General features: G+C 38.4%; 1 protein-coding gene across 1 annotated transcript in view; it reads left to right on the top strand.

Moving 5' to 3' along the window:
- The first annotated feature begins 2,461 nt into the window (after positions 1 to 2,461).
- LOC106869288 (choline/ethanolamine kinase) overlaps positions 2,462 to 17,336 on the top strand; it is a 59,884-nt gene continuing 45,009 nt past the window's right edge. Inside the window, exon 1 of the mRNA XM_052971914.2 lies at positions 2,462 to 3,061. Coding sequence (XP_052827874.2) covers positions 2,862 to 3,061 — 200 coding nt within the window. The 5' untranslated portion in view covers positions 2,462 to 2,861. The remainder of the gene's footprint in view (positions 3,062 to 17,336) is intronic.

The raw sequence follows: 17,336 nt of genomic DNA, 5'->3' as shown, positions 1-17,336 counted from the left end.
ATATATATATATATAAAGAAGTACAGGGAACGATTTCTTCGACTAAATCCCTTCAAGGCGGTACCCCTACGTAGCCGTAGTCTAATGAATGAAACAAATAAAAAGCAAAAGATAAAAAAGATGTACCAGCTTATAGAAAAATTAAATTTTGAAACCCCCTTATAAGGCTTGTGGGAAGCTACTTTTGAATTTAGACAATGTCCAAGTCGTGTCTGGCACCAGCGGCAGTACTGTGCTGTAGCAGTGATTGCCCCGGACGAACTTAATTAGTGATGTCTGTGTTCTGTCAAGTATCTGCGGTAACGGTACACTTCACCACTATGACTACCACTGTTTTAATGCTTAAAAACTTAGTCATTCACCAACTGGACGGTGCGACCCAGCTGATAGCTTTACTAAATCGATCAATGACTCCTTCTCCCAGCTTCCCTAAGATAGGTCTGCTCGATCAGAGCTGTCCTAAGTCTACATGAGCAACAACAACAGCAGCAACCGTGTTTAGGAATCGCAGGGAATGGTGGTTGATGGGAACAAATTCTACCGAAGACGGCACGTGTCTATGTAGTTCTACTACACAACCTAAACATGTCAACCTTGTAAACGGTTTTTGTAAGCATTCTCTCTAATATAGCAGAGAATTACTAGGGTAAATAAATGCCTTAAAAATCGACAGTAAGGGTAGGGAAACAAGTTCATAACGATCGCTTCCGAAATGACCATTTACAACGATCGACGGCAACAAAACGTAAGTGATTGATCTATGTTGAGACGCCATTGTTGTTTGGGCGAGAGGGAGACAGAAAGAGTGATACGGAAAGAGAGAGAGAGAGAGAGGGAGGGAGGAAAGGGAGAGGATGAGAGAGAGAGAGAGAGAGAGAGAGGGGGAAAGGGAGATAGAGATACATAAATAAATTGAGAGAAAAGGATAGATAGAGAGACAGAAAAGAGAGAGTGAAAATACTCTCTCTTTCGAACGAAGGAGTCGCTACAATGTTGTTCGATATGCTAAAAATAGCAGTTAAATTCCTCAAATCACACCCTAATCTTGTCAAAACGTGGAAGGATGATGTAATTTGAGATAAACCATGTCTGAGAAGAATAGGTAGTCATATCTAGAATGCCTTTTGATCATCGAGCGTGGCTGAGTTAATTTTAAACAATTCTCTCTTTCCACACAGCATATTGATATTATTGTCATACGCACGAGATATTTCGTAGTTTAAGGACATATAGGACAGTTGATATTGCAGGGCATGCATTTTAATAACAAGCAGAGATCACAAAAATTCCCCCACCCCCTCGAAAATCATAAAGTAAAGGCGAACAAGGCGAAGTCGGACGATTATAAGAATGAATGGACAGAAGGGTTGCAATGAGAAAAGGGAAAGGGAAGAGAGAAAGAGAGAGAGAGAGAGAGAGGGTAAATAAAAGAGGAAAGTGAAATGTATAGTGAATGAGAGAGAGAGAAAGAAATAAATGAAAAAGCTAAGAACAGAGTAAATGAAAGACGGAGCGGGAGACGTAAGAAACGAAAAGGGTAGATGGAATAGAGAGAGAGAGAGGGAGAGAAATAGACAATTAGATATAGAGAGAATTAGTGAGACGGTAGGGAAATAATTAGTAGGGAAGGTTAATAGATAGATAACATGGTAAGAAATATAGGAAATGAAAATACAGGAAAATATAAAATGAAAAAAACACAGAAGCAACACCTCTGCCAAAACTGGAAGTTAAGGAAAAATATTCTCGAAATGAAGTTGAGAAGTATTCTATATAAAGAGAAAGGAGCGCGAAAATATTATTACAAAATATGGAATAAAAAGGATTGAAAAAAACAGAAGGAAAAGGGTTGTAGAGCAGGCAGAATAGAACTTCTTTGGTACAACGTGTGAGAGAGAGAGAGACAGAAAGACAAAGAGAAAGAAAGAAGGAAAGGGAAGAAAGAGTAATAGGGCAAAAGGAGGAAGAACACCGCAGAGGGAAAGAGAGTGAGGCAGAAAAATTAAAGCAGAGAAAGGAACTTACATAGGTGAACGACAGAAAGAGGATAGTAGTGAAACAAAAGAGTAATAGTAATGTGGGAGGGGGAAAGTAAAAAAGAGATAGAGGATGAGTGAGAGTGAAAGCGAAAGAGAGAGAGAGAGAAAGTGAAAGAGAAAGAGTGAATGAGAGAAGACACGAGATATAAATGAAAAATAGTTGTAGTGCAGACAGAGGAAGGGACTGCATAGAGGATGAATGAAGGAGAGAAAGAGAGAGAAAGAAAGAGAGAGAGGAGTAAAGCGAAGAAGGAGGAAGGAAATTGCATATCGTAATGAGATATATATATATATATATATATATCTATATAGCGAGGGAGAAAAAGAGAGAGAGAGGAAGGTGGGTGAAGGGGAGTAGTGAAAGTGGAGTGTGAAAGTAGTGGGAGGAGAGTGATTGTGTTGATCGTGTCGAGTGTATAAAATGCTAGTTGTGATACACAGTTAGACCGATGCTAGTAGACACCGTATGTTCATTAACCGTTTCTAGTGTTGTTTGCCACAAAAAACCAAAGGTAGGAAATCTTACTCAAAAAATTAAGCCTACCTACCTTTTTTCTTTTTCCTATATATTGTCATTTCCCCCGACTACAAACCGCTAGCGACTTTCCTCTCTCTCTCTCATCTACATGGCTTGGAAACTGATGAGCAAAAGCGGACATTAGGCTCAGTCTCTTTCGCTTGATTTTCTTTTCTTTTTCATCCTTTTCCCTCTGTCTATTCCTTCTTTTCTTTCTTCCTGCCATCCTTCTTCCCTTTCCTCTTTTTTTTGTTACCCTTTTTTTTCCGGTTTTTTTTTTTTGTTTTAAAATCATTATATCTCCAATGTACACTTTTAGTTCCCTGTTGGAGTTCCTCCGAACCTTGAAATCATTCGTTTTGCTCTTCTTCGGTCACCAAAAGAGGATGGGCGACGACAGGTGCCTAGTAAACATTAACAAAAAAGCTTATGACTGGTGCAAAGAATGTCTTGGTGGAACCTGGTCTACTTTGAGTGAAGACGAATTTCAGATTGTTCCACTCAGGTAATGTAATTTCTATATAAAATCACCTTTTCTTTTATGAAAATAATAATTACCATTACGTCTCTGTGTTTTTAAAAATAACAACTGAAATATGGGAAGTAACAGTAATAATAATGTTGATGGAGTTGATGTCACCGTGGCCTCTGACCAGCGTCGGATATGTCAATTGTCTGTGTCGGGTATGAGGGTATGTCAGTTCTTTATCTGCCCGTTGGGTCGGGTACCAAACTGTTCAAACACACGTGTGTAGGTCACACAACGCATAAATACTCATTAGATTTCTTGAAAAATACATTCCTTGGATTATTCTGGACAGACATCCGATTATCTTCTTTGACTCGCGGTGCTAACGAAAGTCCCCCCTTCTCGATAACAGTTTGTCTTTGCGTTGATGTTGTCATTCATCTAATGTTTTAATTATTTACCTCCTTAACTGTCATTATCATAAATAACACCACCACCACTACTACTACTACTACTACTACTATCATTAGCATCATGTTTAACCTGTTTATTACTATTATTATTATTATTATTTCCGCCGAGGTCGACTTTGTCTTTCATCCTTCCGGGGGTCGATAAATTAAGTACCAGTTACACACTGGGTCGATGTAATCGATTAGTCCCCTCCCTCAAAATGTCAGGCCTTGTGCCTTTAGTAGAAAAGATTATTATTATTGTTTTAAATACTGCCCAGGTTGACTTTGCCTTTCATCCTTGGAGATCGATGAAATAAATACCAGTTGAGTACTGGGGTCGATGTAATTGACTAACTCCCTGCCTTACAACAAAATTCCAGGCTTTGTGTCTCTAGTGGGAAGGACTATTATTATTATTATTACTGTTGTTCCATATTCATGTTTGTTATTATACACTTGTTGACACATGTGGTGTATGTATTTCGTGTGTTTGTTTAGGAAGAAATCACTACCCTTCCTTAATTATCTTTTCAATATTATTAATAATTTGACATAATTTTTACTAAAACATCGTCTCTAATTATTAGTCACCAACTGTATTTACTTCGTTTCGTTATGGAAGAAGAAACATTTTTAATATAATTATTAATCGAAATCTGTTTTTTTTTTTCTCCCACCACTGAATTTTATTCTCAATTTGTTTGTCGGAATTTTTATGAGGGGAATATTTTACCATTTTTTATTTCTTCCGATTTAATCAATAATGTCGAATATAATGAATGCAAACTTTTATCGCTTTTACATGTCTCTGATGTGTCTAAAAACACATACCAATAATAACAAGGTTTAATCTAATCAACAATATCATTAACCCTTTTTATTTCTTAACAAATGATTAGCACCAGAGAATAACGGTTGTTCTGAGATCTGAGATTCCTTATAGCCACGTTTGTTTGAGTTTACCAGTCGACGTCACAACAAGGATTACAGAAAGAATTTTGTAGTTTTAGGATAAAGACGAATTATCACTGCTAGCAGAAACCTATAGGTATGGTGTAGTGTGAACTAGATGTCTTCATTCTTTCTACTTTGTGGAGTGTGCAATGAAGCAAGATGTGTTGTTCACTTCCATGAGATATATAGGTTTATAAAGCTTCTCTCTGCTGAGTTTTGAGACCTAATTATTTATTGTCATGCTTGAGCTGTGGAACGAAAAAAGGAAACCCATATTACCATGCCTTGAATCCCTCTCTCCCCTCTATTAGGTCCTTGATGGGAGGCATCCACCTCACCAATCTTATCTATTTTTTGTGTTACGATAGCTTATTGTTTTTGCGCTGTTATTTCTAGCTTCTACGAAACACGACTCGTTAGAAATAGCAACTAAATCTCCTCATACCACGCTATCCCCTTAAAAAATAATCTGATCCTCGATATTCTGTCTAAATTGAAGATGCGATAATCAAAAGTGGAATGCCTTTGCTTATTTAGTGCTGATCTGGAGGTTTCATTACATCCCGTCTGTATCGATAACACGGATATGTTATGACTGGGTCGAGTAAATCAGCCGCAAATAATTCATTTTTCACAGCGCCTTTGTAGCCTATGCATGCTAGAAATAGCTGTCAAATGTCTCTGAAATCACACCTTACTATCTTATACATGTTATGTGGTCCTGATTTCACCTTGCTTAAAGGAAAAAACCGGACAGTCATGTTTGGAATTGTTTTATGAGTTTACCTCGGTTCAACAACAACCACCACGTTGATTGTTTGTTGTTTTTCAGTCAGTAGTTCCAGATGGCAGTTTAGATTCTGTCTCGTATCGATCAATTTAACGTTTTTACATTTATTTACATTCAGTATTACTTAGTGTCTCTCTTGGCTAACTAGATATTTAAGGACGTTCAATTATAATTCGACCGACGACTCCCCACTTTAAATATAGATTAACTTAGCTCCTGGAATTTGATGGATTTAGCCTAATGCAACTGCCTACTTTTCCCTACAGACATAAGAGAGACTTCATGCCTATAATAACAAATAATTATGACGCAACAAGCTCTCTTTCTCCTGGCCGAGTCCACCATCAGGTTTTGAGTTCCAAGTCATTTCCGTGACCTGAGTTCGAAGACTTTTCCGGTCGTCTTGAAGACATAATCCAAGGCCACCTTCTTACATTATCCAAGGCCTCCTTTTTTTTAATTTTTATTTTTTACGTGGCAGGGTTTGCTTGAAGGAGATTTGACAGCTAACAGGCCGGGCAAACATATAAAAGCTATCCCGTGTTTAAGTTGCTGTTGTTGTTTAAGCCCTAGTTAACTCTATTTTTCTGTTTGTATTTAAAGTGTGTGTGTGTAAGTGTGAACGTAGTCTAGTGCAGATGTTATGTAGTTAGGAATGAGAACATTATAAGGCTATCATATTGTTAATATCCACTTGATTTACTTACAACAGACAGAAACATAATGGGTTGATTAAAATAGAAATTATAATTATTTTTAAAAATATCCTTTAGACAAGTAAGTAGACAAATTTACAAATTCAAAACAATGACTGCAACAGCCAGTCATCATCATATGAGCCACACATAACAATATTTTCCATTTGTTTTTGTTTTCGTTTTCTTTCATCTGACTCAACCATTTTTGATACCAGAAAGATGAAAGAAACTAGATTCTAACTTAACTCTCTGCATTGCTAAGCAGCAAATTAGAGGAAGTGAAGTTATGAGGTTCATTCTGTTCCACCAAGTTTATGCATAACAAAAACACATTGTCTTGGTTATAAAAAAAATGAAATTTTCATTGCTGGAATTTAATTTGACCATTTGAGATGATGATCAGGATGGGATTCTCATTTGATCATGGATCTACTCAATCAGGGCTGACCTAAGGTTAAACAACAGCCTTTATTTAATTATATACAAGGCATTAGATGCCAGATTCTGTTCGCTATGCTGTTCTCTACGTGGCATGATTGTACCAGGTGAGCATGGCTTGGCTGGAATATTGGGTCTATGCTGAATCATTTACAAACATTTCATCACATATCTTTGTTTCTATTAAATCTGCTTAGCAGGGAGAGGAAATATGCTTTGGATACAATTCTAACCAGTTACATTGTTGGGGAACTTCTATGCAGTTGCTTGATCTGCTAGAAATAAATCAAATTCCACTCAAACTACATTTAATCATCTTTAAGTAAATGGAAGGACACATTGGATCATGAAGTTCTAGATGCTATCATAACTGGGTATCATAGAATAGTCACAGTTGGGACATTTTATCATAGGTTTGCTTAATCATAACTGATTATTATTTTGCTTTAGCTTCTAGTTTTTATTTAATATTCTTATGAGAATATATAACTAGACAAGAATGGTGAAGTAGTAGAATCGTTAAAGTATTGGACAAAATATCATGTGTTACTTAGTTATGGTCCTTTAGTTTCTGCATTTAACCCCCACCAATCAAGTTTTCATCCTTCTAATGTTGGTAAGAATAAAGAATTTACTGAGCACTCTGGCATGGCTGTCTGGTTTCAGGGTTGATCACACTGTCTGGCATCTTGGACAAATGTTGTCCATAAACTTCAGTTTACCAATGCTTTGTGACAAATTTGGTAGATAGAAACAATACAGAAGTTGTGTGTGTGTGAGTGTGTATTTTCTTTTATTTCTTTTACTTGTTTCAGTCTTTTGACTGCGGCCATACTGGAGCACCACTTTTAGTCAAAGAAATCTACCCCAGGACTTGTTCTTTGTAAGCCTAGTACTTATTCTATCAATCTCTTTTGCCAAACTGCTAAGTTACAGGGATGTAAACACACCAACATCAGTTGTCAAGCAATGGTAGAGGGACAAACACAGACACACACAAATACATACATACATACTCACACACACACACATATATATATATACATATATATATATATATATATTAGTAGCCGATTTGGTTAGAATAATGAAAAACATATCCCCCCTGTGCGGTCCATGGGAGGGGCAAAAACATATTCAAGACTTCATGCATCGCATGCAATTTTCGGGATACAGCCAGAAAGATAGAATCCGGGTATACAGAGGAGCTAACAAGAAATTTGAGGAGATTGTTGTCAAAGATACAAATGGAACACAACCTAGATACCGTAACAAACAGTGGAATAGACTACAAAGGATTAGTAACAAAACAAACAAAAAGACCACGTGGTACAATACCGACAAGTTCCAGGGAGTAATGTTTGTGGACGCCACGCCACACGGAGAACTGGCCCGCAGATTTCGAAAAATCCTCAAAAGTACCAAGTTGAGGATAAATGTTATAGAAAAACCAGGGAGATCAATTAGATCAATAATATGTAAAACATATCCCTTCAGAAGAACAAGGTGTGTTGAGGAGAGTTGCATTGTGTGCAAAAATAGTCCTGGTGCCAACTGCAAAGCCAGAAATGTAGTCTACAAAATAAGCTGTATGGATGGTGAGTGTAAAAACAGAAACACCACATACATAGGTGAGACGGCAAGAAGTTTGGCTGAGCGTGTAAACGAACATTGGAGGGACTATAATAATCAAAAACAAACCTCGGTGCTCTACCAGCATGCCAAAGAACAACATGGTGGTGTACTGGACAGAATTAACATAGAAATCCTGTCTAGACACCCCGGTGACGTATCTTTGCGACAAATACAGGAGTCGGTCCTCATAACTGAAACGCAACCAATTTTAAACACCAAATACACGTAGATGAGGGCCTTACAATTGCCCGTGGTTGCATGTGTTGTTCACACATATGATGCGGAATATGAACGTAAATAAATTAATTAAAAAGTCTCTATCTGATCTGATATAAACGAAATTGTTACAAACACACATATGGACGCACATACTTACATATAAGCACGAACACATAAGTGCGTGCACACATATGAGCTTGCACACACTCACATGCTCATACCAAACAGTTTCGAAACAACGCCAAAACAACGCCAGATCATATATTCAAAATAAATGGAAGTGGAGAGACAAGTTACTGAAGAGATTGCAAGAGTGCAATGAAATAATTTAACAAAAAACTATATAAATTAATAAAGGACTGAACCAGTGCGTGTGTTTATTACCGGCATAATGCCTCTCCCAAGGTTTAATTGTATTTCTTTCAACACACGTATCCACATCAAGAATCTTGCACACGAAATACACATACGAAATATATATATATAGATATTACAGTTCTATATTTAAGAGATGAGGAATTATGTACATTATTTACATTTGACGGATATTTGTCCTCATCTTATTTGTGGTTAACACAACGTTTCGGCTGATATACCCTCCAGCCTTCATCAGGTGTCTTGGGAAAATTGGGGAAATTTCCCCAAGATGAAGGCTGGAGGATCTATCAGCCGAAATGTTGTGTTAACAACAAAGATGAGGACAAATATCTGTCAAATATAAATAATGTATATGGTGGTGAGGCAAGACCTTCGTACATTGGGCCTCACCGAGGCGATGACTACGGACCGAGACCTTTGGAAATGGGCTGTGCGTGAGAAGACCCGGCAAGCCAAGTAAGATCGTTGCCAGTGCCCCTGGACTGGTTCTTGTGCGGGTGGCACATGAGATGCACCATTTTGAGCGTGGCCGTTGCCAGTACCGCCTGACTGGCTCCTGTAGGATTTTCGAGCGAGATCGTTGCCAGTGCCCCTGGACTGGCTTGTGCGGGTGGCACATAAAAGACACCATTTCGAGCGTGGCCGTTTTCGTGCGGGTGACACGTAAAAGCACCCACTACACTCTCTGAGTGGTTGGCGTTAGGAAGGGCATCCAGCTGTAGAAACTCTGCCAAATCAGACTGGAGCCTGGTGTTGCCATCCGGTTTCACCAGTCCTCAGTCAAATCGTCCAACCCATGCTAGCATGGAAAGCGGACGTTAAACGATGATGATGATGATGATGATGATGATGATACACATACATATGACGGGCTTCTTTCAGTTTCCTTCTACCAAATCTACTCACAAAGCTTTAGTCTGCCTGAGGCTATGATAGAAGACACCTGCCCAAGGTACCATGCAGTGGGACTGAACCTAGAACCATGTGTTTGGCAAGCAAGCTCTTGCCACAGCCACGCCTGCACCTATATATATATCTTATATATAAAAGAGAGTTGCGTGCATATTCACTTTTCACGCTTCGCCAATTGCTTCGATACTTCTGATGCACCTCGGACAAATCATAGGCTGTTCATTGTGAAGGTATATCTGTGGGCAACAGTAACCTGATATATTCACTGTCTATTTGTGTGTGTGTGTGTATTCTATGCACGGCCTTTCGTTGTTTGTAATCTGTACCTGGTTTTTGGTTACAAAATAAGTCATACAAACATGAACTTACTTTACATACATATATGGGTTAAAAACTTTCTTTTAACATTTCACTTAACGTCTGTGTTCCATGTTGGTATAGGTTGCAGAGTTACGTAGAAAGTTGAGACCTGCGTAATCTACATGGCGTTTTTAAATTTCATTATTTCTTTAACTTGGGCAACACTGGGTATTTCTGCTGCTGTGTGTGTGTGTGTGTGTGTAGGTAGGTGTCACTACGTAGCTAACCATTTGCTTCCCAACCACATGATTTGGGGTTTCGTCCTATTCTGTGGTACCTTGGGCCAGTATTTCCTACTACAACCTCTGGCTGACCAAAGCTATGTTTGTGGATTTGATAGACAGAAACTGAAAGAAGTTCATGTTTATGTGTGTGTGTGTGTGATTGTCTCCTTCCCTTTACTGCATGTGATAATTGTAAACAAATGTCACCTTCATACAAGTAGTGTCTTTTGTTTCCAGTTTTCCTTGAAAACATGTCCGATCAGGAGAAATATTAATTAGCTTGGGAACGGGTAAGGGTTGTTGACAGAAAAGGCATCTGGCTATGGGAAAATCCACTTCAACAAATTCTTCTGACCCATGCAGGGATAGATAAGTGGATGTTAAGTGATAATGATGTGTGTGTGTCTTCTTGTGTCTTCACATTGATACTCCTTGAGTGGCAGTAACATTGTTTACATCCCATCATCATCATCATCATCGTTTAACGTCCGCTTTCCATGCTATCATGGGTTGGACGATTTGACTGAGGACTGGTGAAACCAGATGGCTACACCAGGCTCCAATCTGATTTGGCAGAGTTTCTACAGCTGGATGCCCTTCCTAACGCCAACCACTCAGAGAGTGTAGTGGGTGCTTTTACGTGCCACCGGCACGAAAGCCAGTCAGGCGGGTACTGGCAACGGCCCATAAACAAAAAGTCTGCCAGCTCAGCAGTTTGACATTTGAAAATGTTGGATAAAGTCCCTAACTTGAAATAAGAGTTGACACCAAGAAAGGCATCCAGTCATAGAATACTACCATGAGAAGTCTTGTTCAATTCATTCCAGTCTGGAAAAAGTGATCACAAAGTCAATGATGTCAATAAGCAGTCTGGTATGAGGGCTGAATCCCTGTCCCCCCTGCCAATTTCTGTCGCCTTGTGTTAATGTCAGAAATCAATTTCTAGCTTGACAAGCTTCTTAAACAAAAGGAGCTAAGTATTTTTTTTTTGTCTTTTCTCTTTCAGTACATGCATGGCTGTGTGGTTAAAAGGCTCTCTTTGCCATCATGTGGTTTTAGGTTGCCTCTCTGTCAGGCACTTTGGGCTGCAAGCATCTACAAAAGCCTCAAACTGACCAATATTTTGTGAGTGAGTTTGGTAGAAGGAAACTGTAGAAGCCCATCGTGTGTGTCTCTATGCATATATATATATATATATATATATATATATATATATAACGTGAGAGAGTTAGGGGTTGGGGGTTCAACCCACTAAGGGATAGTATCTATCCAGTATACTGCTGGGAGGGTACCCAATTATTGCTACACTAGTGCTATACTAGGTGCAATCAATGGGAGCGGGTAAAAGTGGAGGTTTTACCCAAAATTTGTGTAACAATTAGAAAGTGGAGGATAATATGCTGAACCCAACTACTTGCAGACGGTGTATCCCGTTGAATTCATTAATTTAATTCATAGCAAAAGTGACAAAAAAAAGGAAGAAAAGAAAAAGAAAGAACCAAAGCACAGGTGTCCATGGCATATATATATATATATAGATATATAGATAGATAGATAGGCGCAGGGGTGGCTGTGTGGTAAGTAGCTTGCTTACCAACCACATGGTTCCGGGGTCAATCCCACTGCGTGTCACCTTGGGCAAGTGTCTTCAACTATAGCCTCGGGCCGACCAAAGCCTTGTGAGTGAATTTGGTAGATGGAAACTGAAAGAAGCCCGTTGTATATGTGTATATGTATGTGTGTGTATATGTTTGCGTGTCTGTGCTTGTCCCGCCAACATCGCTTGACAACCGGTGCTGGTATGTGAATGTCCCCGTAACTTAGCGGTTCAGCAAAAAGAGACTGATAAAATAAGTATTAGGCTTACAAAGAATAAGTCCTGGGGTCGATTTGCTCGACTAAAGGTGGTGCTCCAGCATGACCACAGTCAAATGACTGAAACAAGTAAAGAAAGTAAAGATAAAGAAATATATATATATATATATATATATAATGTGTGTGTGTAAAGAAAACAAATTTTTTGGTATTATTTATGAATGAATAATTGCAAAATAATTTCCAGTTTTCTCTTTTAAGATGTAATTACTCTGCAATAAGTGTTTTCCAGTGTTTAACAGTATTTTCCAGTATTTTCAACTCTCACATAAAATCATAACATCTGCAAATATACTTTGGGGAACTGGAATATGCATAAGTGCTTCATGAGAATACAGCTTGGATTATAACCCTATCTGTCTCTATATATATGTCTATTTGTATGTATGTATGTATCTGTCTGTCTATGTGTTTGTGTATTTCTTTTTTTGCCCCCCCCCCCCACTTGACAACCAGTGTTGGCATGTTTACATTCCTGTAACTTAGCAGTCCAGCAAAAGAAAACAACAGAATAAATATCAGACTTTAAAAAAATAAGTATTGGTATCAATTTGATCACCTAAAAGGGGCAGTGACCCAGCATAGCCAGTCCAATAACTGAAATATGCAAAAAAAGAATTTTTTTTTAAAATACACACAACTGGCAGGCTCTGTTCAAAATATTAGGTCATTGCTCTTTCTCATAGTAAACTAATTTAGCCGACAATATGAACTATTTCTACAGCTATTATTGTTTACTATAAATCTATTAATAACATATACTTGACACTATTTTCAATCCCACCCCTATTGATTGTAAGGGGAGATGAATATAAATATGAAAAGCAAACATAGAGGTGTAGGAGTGGTTGCGTGGTAAGAAGCTTGCTTCCCAACCACATGGTTCCAGGTTCAGTCCCACTGCATGGTACCTTGGGCAAGTGTCCTCTACTATAGCCTCGGGCCAACTGAAGCCTTGTGAGTGGATTTGGTAGATGGAAACTGGAAGAAGCCCATCATATATATATATATAGGTGCAGGAGTGGCTGTGTGGTAAATAGCTTGCTTACCAACCACATGGTTCCGGGATCAGTCCCACTGCGTGGCACTTTAGGCAAGTGTCTTCTACTATAGCCTTGGGCTGACCAAAGCCTTGTGAGTGGATTTGGTAGATGGAAACTGAAAGAAGACCGTCGTATATATATATGTATATATATATATATATATGTGTTTGTGTGTCTGTGTTTGTCCCCCCAACATCGCTTGACAACCAATGCTGGTGTGTTTACGTCCCCATAACTTAATGGTTCAGCAAAAGAGACCGATAGAATAAGTACTAGGCTTACAAAAGAATAAGTCCTGGGGTCGATTTGCTCGACTAAAGGCAGTGCTCCAGCATGGCCGCAGTCAAATGACTGAAACAAGTAAAAGAGTATATATATCTATGTGTGTGTGTCTTTGTGCCTGTGTTTGTCTCCTTATCACCACTTGACAACTGGTGTTGGTGTGTTTACGTCCCTGTGACCTTGCGGTTCAGCCAAAGGGATTGTGAGAACAAGTACTGGTGTTGATTCATTCAAGTAAAAAATTCAAGGTGGTGCCCCAGCATGGCCACAGTCCAATGACTGAAGCAAGTAAAAAAAAAAAAAAAATGAAAAGATAGATATAAAACAAACAATATCCAGACTGTATGTGGAGGGTATATATCTTAGTGGTAAACAGAAATGATTTAGATTTTTGCCTGTAGCATTTACTACACCGAAAGGTTGAGCTAAATTATATTCACTCTGTTGGTGAGACAGTTATAGCTATATGTCTTTATGGTGACATAAATGGTTATGGTATCATGTTATATTAAGAAAGCAGCAGTGAAATATATGATGTAAGATGTATTTCAATCAAGGAAATGGGACATTTACAAATTTATTTAGAATTAATATATTTAGCAGATTTTATTTCTTTGAATTATTAATATAAAAAATATTATTAATCTTAAAAATATTTTTCTAATGTGTGTGTGTGTGTGTATACAGAGTCCACAAAAAAAAAATGTATACACATTTCAAAAGAAGAAAAATGTGCAGAAATATTTTAATACTAAATTTATTCAGACATAGGCGTAGGAGTGGCTGTGTGGTAAGTAGCTTGCTTACAAACCACATGGTTCCGGGTTCAGTCAAACTGCGTGGCACCTTCGGCAAGTGCCTTTAACTATAGCTTCGGGCCGACCAAAGCTTTGTGAGTGGATTTGGTAGACGGAAACTGAAAAAGCCTGTCGTATATATCATCATCATCATCATCGTCATCGTTGTGTGTGTGTCAGTGTTTGTCCCCCCCAACATGGTTTGACAACCAATGCTGTTGTGTTTACGTCCCCGTAACTTAGTGGCTTGGCAAAAGAGACTGATAGAATAGGTACTAGGCTTCCAAAAAGAATAAGTCCTGGGGTCGATTTGCTCGAATAAAGGCGGTGCTCCAGCATGGCCGCAGTCAAATGACTGAAATAAGTAAAAGAGACATTGCAGGATTAATACAAGTTACCATTAACCTATACAGTTACAAGTGTTGTTCAAAGTGGTGACCATTAGCTTCTGGACATACTAGTATGGTGAACCTCTGCTTGGGCAGTGTTGACCAAAGTGTCCAGTGGGATTGCTGCACATTCTTTTTCAGTTTCTTTCTGAAGGGCCATCATTGTAGCCAGTTTTCTGCAATGTATACAGCATCCTTTAAGGTACCCCAGAAATAAAAGTCTGCAGGTGTCAAATCAGAAGAATGTGCAGGGCACTCAACTACACCCTCTTCTTCTTATCTAGGGTCCTTGCAAATTTATATCCAGGTATGCTCGCACACCTTAGCAGTAGTGTGGTGGTGTGTGTTGCCTTGAAAGAGAAATTCCTCATTTTCATGAAGTGCAAGTATGGCAGGTAAAATGAATGTGCATAGCATGTCTAGGTACACTTGACCAGTAAAAGTAACTTCAAAGGAAAATAGTCTGATTAAACTTCTTGTTGACATTCCATACCAGACATTGATTTGCAGTGAATCAACTGCTTTGTCCACATGCAAGCAACGATTTTCTATTATCCAGTAAAAAAAATTGTGTTGGTTCTCTGTTCCATTTAGCTAAAATTGTACTTCATCAGATTGCGCAATGATCCTCTCAAACTTATCATCCTTGTCTACCATGTATTGAAACCACTCACAAAACTCGATTCTTCAATCAGGATCATCATTGTGAATTGCATGTAATAATCTTGAGATATAAACTTTCCCCTTAGCTCTTTTAACAATTCACCGCATGCTTTTACTTCTTATTTCTGTCTCACATGCACATTGTGTGGTAGACATCTATGGCAAATGTGTGAAACGTTCCAACACCATAGCTGAGGAAGCAGCACTTGTCACTGTACAAGGCCTGCCAAATTTCCCCTTCTGCACATCATACACAGTACCATGTGTTTTGAACTCCTCACGAATCCGTGAAATTGTCAAGCCATAAAAAAAAACAAAAAGGTTAAAGGTAACTTTGTATTAATCTAATAAGTCTCTGGAAGCTAATGGCTACCACTTTGAGCACCTCTTGCAACTGTAGAGGTTAAAGGTGACTTGTATTAACCCAGTGTCGTCTGAATTAATTTGGTATTGAAATATTCCATGTTTTTCTTTCCCTGAAGTGTGTATACACCTTTTGGCAGATTGTGTGTGTGTATCATCATTCAACATCCATTTTCCATGCTGGCATGGGTTGGATGGCTTGATAGGAGCTGGTAAAGCCAGGGAATGCACCAGGTTCCATTGTCTGTTTTGGCTTGGTTTCTACAGCTGGATCTCCTTCCAAATGCCAATCACTTTACAGAATGTACTGGTGTGCTTTTTATGTGGCATCTTTACTGGCACTTTTTATGTGGCACCATTATTAATGCTTATTACTTGGCACCAGCACCAGTGCTTTTTACATGGTATCAGCTCCAACATAAATACTTTTTACATGGCACCTTGGTTTTAGGATATCAATTCTGTTGTGATGGGCAGGTCTTCATAAGTACAAACAATGTGCTGCATATTTCAGTCCTCTGCCATCTCCTTCATAAGGCTCATCATTTTGAGATCAACTTTCAATACTTTGTCCCATATCTTCCTGGGTCTCCCTCTTCCACAACTTCCCTCCATTTTAAGTGATCGGCATTTCTTTAAGCAACTGTCCTCATCCATCCACATCATGTGACCAAACCAGTGCAGTCTTTTCTTTGATGTCTACATATGTTTCTCTTCTATTTGTAATCATTTACAAATACAAACTCCAACATTGGAATGTAGATAATGAAAACAATGTCACATTTTAAACCTGAGAAAAGACTTGCATAATTTTACCATTCTGCTTACAGATTGTATTTGTAATCTGCCAGTTAGCTGGTTGATTTCTTTTTCTAAACATCAAGCTTACCCAGACTGACAGTTAGGCATTTACTTACAAAACCAAGTACTACAATTATTATTGGTATAACCGTAAATTTATAGTTGTGATATAGAATCTGAAGGTTTTGAAGCGTTTTGTCCATAATTATCTTCTTTCTCTTTGATTTTTAAAGAGATATTCACCTCAACAGGACAGCTGACTTCTGTGACGGTACATACTTTTTCTTGTCTGTCCTAAACAACAATATCTGGCCTGTTATGCTTACACCTGACAGATATTTGATGGGAATGTTCCACCAGTTTTCTTTGTGCTGGTATTTATTTACATATTTGATAACCTGGGGGGGGGGGGTCTTATATATTTATTCCAGGGCAGTCTTTGTTTTACGTGTGTTTACGTGTTTTTCACTCATTGGTAATGTCTTGTACTTAATGTGTATTTTTTTATTTATTTATAATTGAACACCACGCAGCCTTGTCTACAGTAAGTTCTTAAATTTATACATAAATTCTGTGACTCCACACTGTTCTCTTTCTTTCTCTCTATCCCTCTATAATCTTCTATATTTTCCGTTTCTCCTCCTCCTCCTTTGCTGTCCCCTGTCTGTCTTTCTTCCACTCCCTACTTTCTTTCGTTCCTTCTTCCTCCTCTTCACTCACTTTCTTTCCTTCCCTCATTCTATCTGCCTCTTGCCCACATGTGACTCTAGGCCATTTCTCTCACCTCTGTCTTTTCTGGACCTGGCGTCTACCTAGCTGGACATCATTTCTCTCATCTCCTGACATTTTTTTTCTCTTCTATTTATTCTATATTCTTTCAAAATTTCTCCCAGGCATTAACCATTACAATTCGTCTTGGTCTAATGGCCCTTAACCCTTTAGTGTTCGCATTATTCTGCCAAAATTAATGCTTTTTCATCTACATTGTTTTGAACTAATCATACATTATCTTGTAGCTATGAGATTTTGATGAGG

The sequence above is a fragment of the Octopus bimaculoides genome, chromosome 11 (genome assembly GCF_046866305.1).
Source record: "Octopus bimaculoides isolate indiv1 chromosome 11, ASM4686630v1, whole genome shotgun sequence".
In the NCBI taxonomy this organism is placed as follows: domain Eukaryota; kingdom Metazoa; phylum Mollusca; class Cephalopoda; order Octopoda; family Octopodidae; genus Octopus; species Octopus bimaculoides.
Note: the sequence above shows the minus strand (reverse complement) of the source record. Positions and strands in the feature narration are given on the sequence as shown.